The sequence below is a fragment of the Sinocyclocheilus anshuiensis genome, unplaced genomic scaffold (assembly GCF_001515605.1).
Source record: "Sinocyclocheilus anshuiensis isolate Anshui unplaced genomic scaffold, SAMN03320099.WGS_v1.1 scaffold112, whole genome shotgun sequence".
Classification (NCBI taxonomy): Eukaryota; Metazoa; Chordata; class Actinopteri; order Cypriniformes; family Cyprinidae; genus Sinocyclocheilus; species Sinocyclocheilus anshuiensis.
The window spans coordinates 1,336,224-1,339,471 of record NW_015557175.1 but is presented as its reverse complement, the minus strand read 5'-3'; the positions used below and the strand labels follow the sequence as shown (position 1 = coordinate 1,339,471).

At 37.1% G+C, this 3,248-nt stretch overlaps 1 protein-coding gene across 1 annotated transcript in view; it reads right to left on the bottom strand.

The window, feature by feature from the left end:
* LOC107678424 (bone morphogenetic protein 1-like) overlaps positions 1-3,248 on the bottom strand; it is a 94,589-nt gene that overhangs the window by 9,824 nt on the left and 81,517 nt on the right. Inside the window, exons 14-15 of the mRNA XM_016473678.1 lie at positions 1,798-1,958; positions 103-283 (exon numbers count right to left, since the gene is read on the bottom strand). Of these exons, the coding sequence (XP_016329164.1) occupies positions 103-283; positions 1,798-1,958 (342 nt within the window). The remainder of the gene's footprint in view (positions 1-102; positions 284-1,797; positions 1,959-3,248) is intronic.

The window sequence follows — 3,248 nt, the reverse complement described above, 5'->3', positions numbered from 1 at the left end:
TATATATATATATATATATATATATATAGTTCAATATAATACATAAACATTTTGGTTGACATTTTATTTTGACATTGTTGACATTTCACAGCACACACTCACCTGAGAAGAACTGGGCCTTGAAGCCTTTTTTAGAGACGGTGTTGTCAGATTTAAACTCAATGCGCATGTTGTTGTATTGAGAGGAGATGGCCTCCGGTTTCTCAGCTCCGCAGAATTTCCCGTGCAGTCTGGAGTCGGAAGACAGACCGCTCCTCACCTCAACAAAGTCATACTTACACACCTGCACAGCAGAGAGCAAATCTAAATCACGGGTCAACATCTACAGAGAACTTTCAACCTGGTCAACAGCATCTTTCTTCTCCCAAAACACAGCATATGATGCTCTTTTCAGCAAGGATATATAATAGTGACATTACTTGTATTGTTTTCCCTTTTGCATGTATTATTATTCACTTTTGATAAAATTGTCTGCTAAATGTAAACGATTGAATCAAAAATAGAGAGGGAAAAGACTGTCTCATTTGTTTTGATGAGAAACTGGATGGATCCTTCATTTAAGTGGCACAAAATGCTCCAAATACTCCACTGATAATCGCAGCTTTTCATTTAGATCTCAACACATGAGCACTTGGCAACTTTTGCCAATAATAGTTCACAAGCTGTACACTAGATATCTGGAACAAATGTTGTTTTTGGCAATCAATAAAGCTGAGGCCATTCTCACCTCCCTCTATTAAACCAGAGCCAGTACGCTTAAGGAATGTTTCAGGTTCAATACGAGTTAAGCTCTACTGACAGCATTAACACAGACAATATCGACAAAACAAACACAAATCATATTCACAGTAATGCGCTTACAATGGAAGTCTATGGGGCAAGACATTCAAGAGGGCTTAAGAGCAGGAATGGTCGGCTTAAAGTTTAAAAGAAGCACTTGTATTCATTCTTACATACAAAATGTGTTATTTAAGTATGTAAATCATGCTTTTAATGGTGGGGCAACTATTGTAAGTGGATGAATATTTGGTTAAACGTTACCGACTATCTCCTGCGGATGGAGTTTGCTCCATGTAAACAGTACTTTGCAGATAATGTTCGTTTCTGGTATCCTTTCACATATTGTGCAAAGGTTCTTTTTGTGCAGGTTCATGCCCTATAGACTTTCAATGGAAGTCCATTATTGTAAACCGATTCGTTTTTGTGGTCATAATTACTTTCTGTGGTAACTGGCAATATGCCACTGAACCCAAAACATTCCTAGCTTTAATTTATCCAGCAATTATATAGTACGCTATTAATGTGAAGCTATAAAATGCTCAGGAAAACTTGCAGCTGCTTTAAACATGTTTTAGTGTGTCGTCTAATCTAGAGGACTAACAGCTAACAGCCTCATTTTACTCTCAAAATCACTCTTCTTGTTTAGCACTAATGTAAAGGAGTTGCTTTTATATTAAAGCAATACAACCGGCTTCTATTAAAGTCTGTGAAATTTTAAATAATGAAAGATGGCAACTCTTTAACAGAACAGTTTTGCTATAAACTACCTGAGTGTTTGTGATAAGCATGCATGAAGCCAAAAATCTACCCTTCATCTTAACAAACAAATCCTAAATGCATTCGTCATGTGAGCCTCACCGGGCAAAACTGCCGCAAGCTATCAACGATGAACAAGTGAGAAAACATGAAGGCAATTTGGAGAAGTCAGTCCCTAAAGCCCTGTGGTGATTCACACCAATCGAGCTGAAATGAACCAGACAAACCCACCCCACGCTGAGGCAAAAACCTAGTGCTCACATCGTTCCCCTCCGTCTCGAAGACGTCGAAGAGCAGCGTGATGCGGTACTGCGTGGGCGCCACCAGCTGCCAGATGCAGTTCTTGTTGGGTGGATACTCTTTGGGCCAGCCTGGACTGGTGATGGACCCATTCAGCTTGGTGATGAAACCACCACAGGCAGCTGGAGAAAAAGACAACAGAAAAGAACTGTAAGACAAATTATAATAATGTATTCTGGAGAAATACTTCACACACAACATTTATTGAAATGATCTGATTCCCAAACCTGTTCAGTAACAGCACATAGGCACAAAACTTTGGAAAGTTAAAGGAATGTAAAGGAAGTAGCAACAGATCTTTTCTTCCATATTGTGACAGAAATTTGAGTAAAATCGATTATCAAAAAATTTAAGGTGGAGACTTGCTTCTATATATCGGTTGTGATTGGAGGCAGATCTGAATGTGAGCTTGCAAAGAAACAAGCTTTAAATGATTAAATGATTGAAGAAGATACATCACCAGAGTAAGGTCTGTCATTTTTCACCAGAAGATAAATTTACGACATTTTGATCAGTACAAGGTCAAAAAAAGAAAGCATGTGCATGGATGAATCATTCACAATAACCTCGAACAACATTTGGAAACCAGAAAGGGTGATTTTCCATTTAAGATGGCTTGTTGTGAAATTCCCTTCACGTTCTCTTTATACACAGCGTTTATGATTTAGAATGTTGGCTGGTTGTTTTCTTTAAAAATACTTTTTATCCTTGGCTTTAAACTTCATTTGAAGGCACTCATGTGCGTTTATTTAGAGTTTTTGTGGATCGATCAAGAACCTTTTGAGAAGGAATCACGATGCTTCAACAAATTTTCCCCTCTGATCTCTATCACTATGTTTAAAGGGGTAGTTCACCCAAAAATGAAAAGTTTGTCATCAAAAGAATGAAGTATGTTTGTGTCTAAACAACATCAAACCCTATTGACTTTCATTGCAGTATGTGCAAAACAACATTGAAACATTTTTCAAAATTTGTTTCACAGAAGAAAAAGTCATACAGGTTTGGAACAACTTTAAATAAATGATGACAGAATTTTCATTTTTGAGTGAGCTATTACTTTTTTTCCCACACGCAAAGCAATTATCCAATAATAACAGAGCTCATCTACATACAGAAGTCTAATACAGTTGGTAAATTAGCAAAAACAACCTGGATTAGTCAAGTTTAATTCCACCCCTGACTATCACTGTCAGAAAAAAAAAAGTGGAAAAATTGTACCTTTGGGTTACCTATAGGGCTGTGCGATATTGAAGAAAAATGCGATATGCGATAACTCATTAAATAATGCGATATTCAATATGCGATAAGATAATGCTTTAAGTGCCACATGCTCAGATGAAACAGTTTTACTCAGCTGTTGCTGAGTCAGTTCTGTGAACTTCTATAACTATCTTGTGTCATATATTTATATA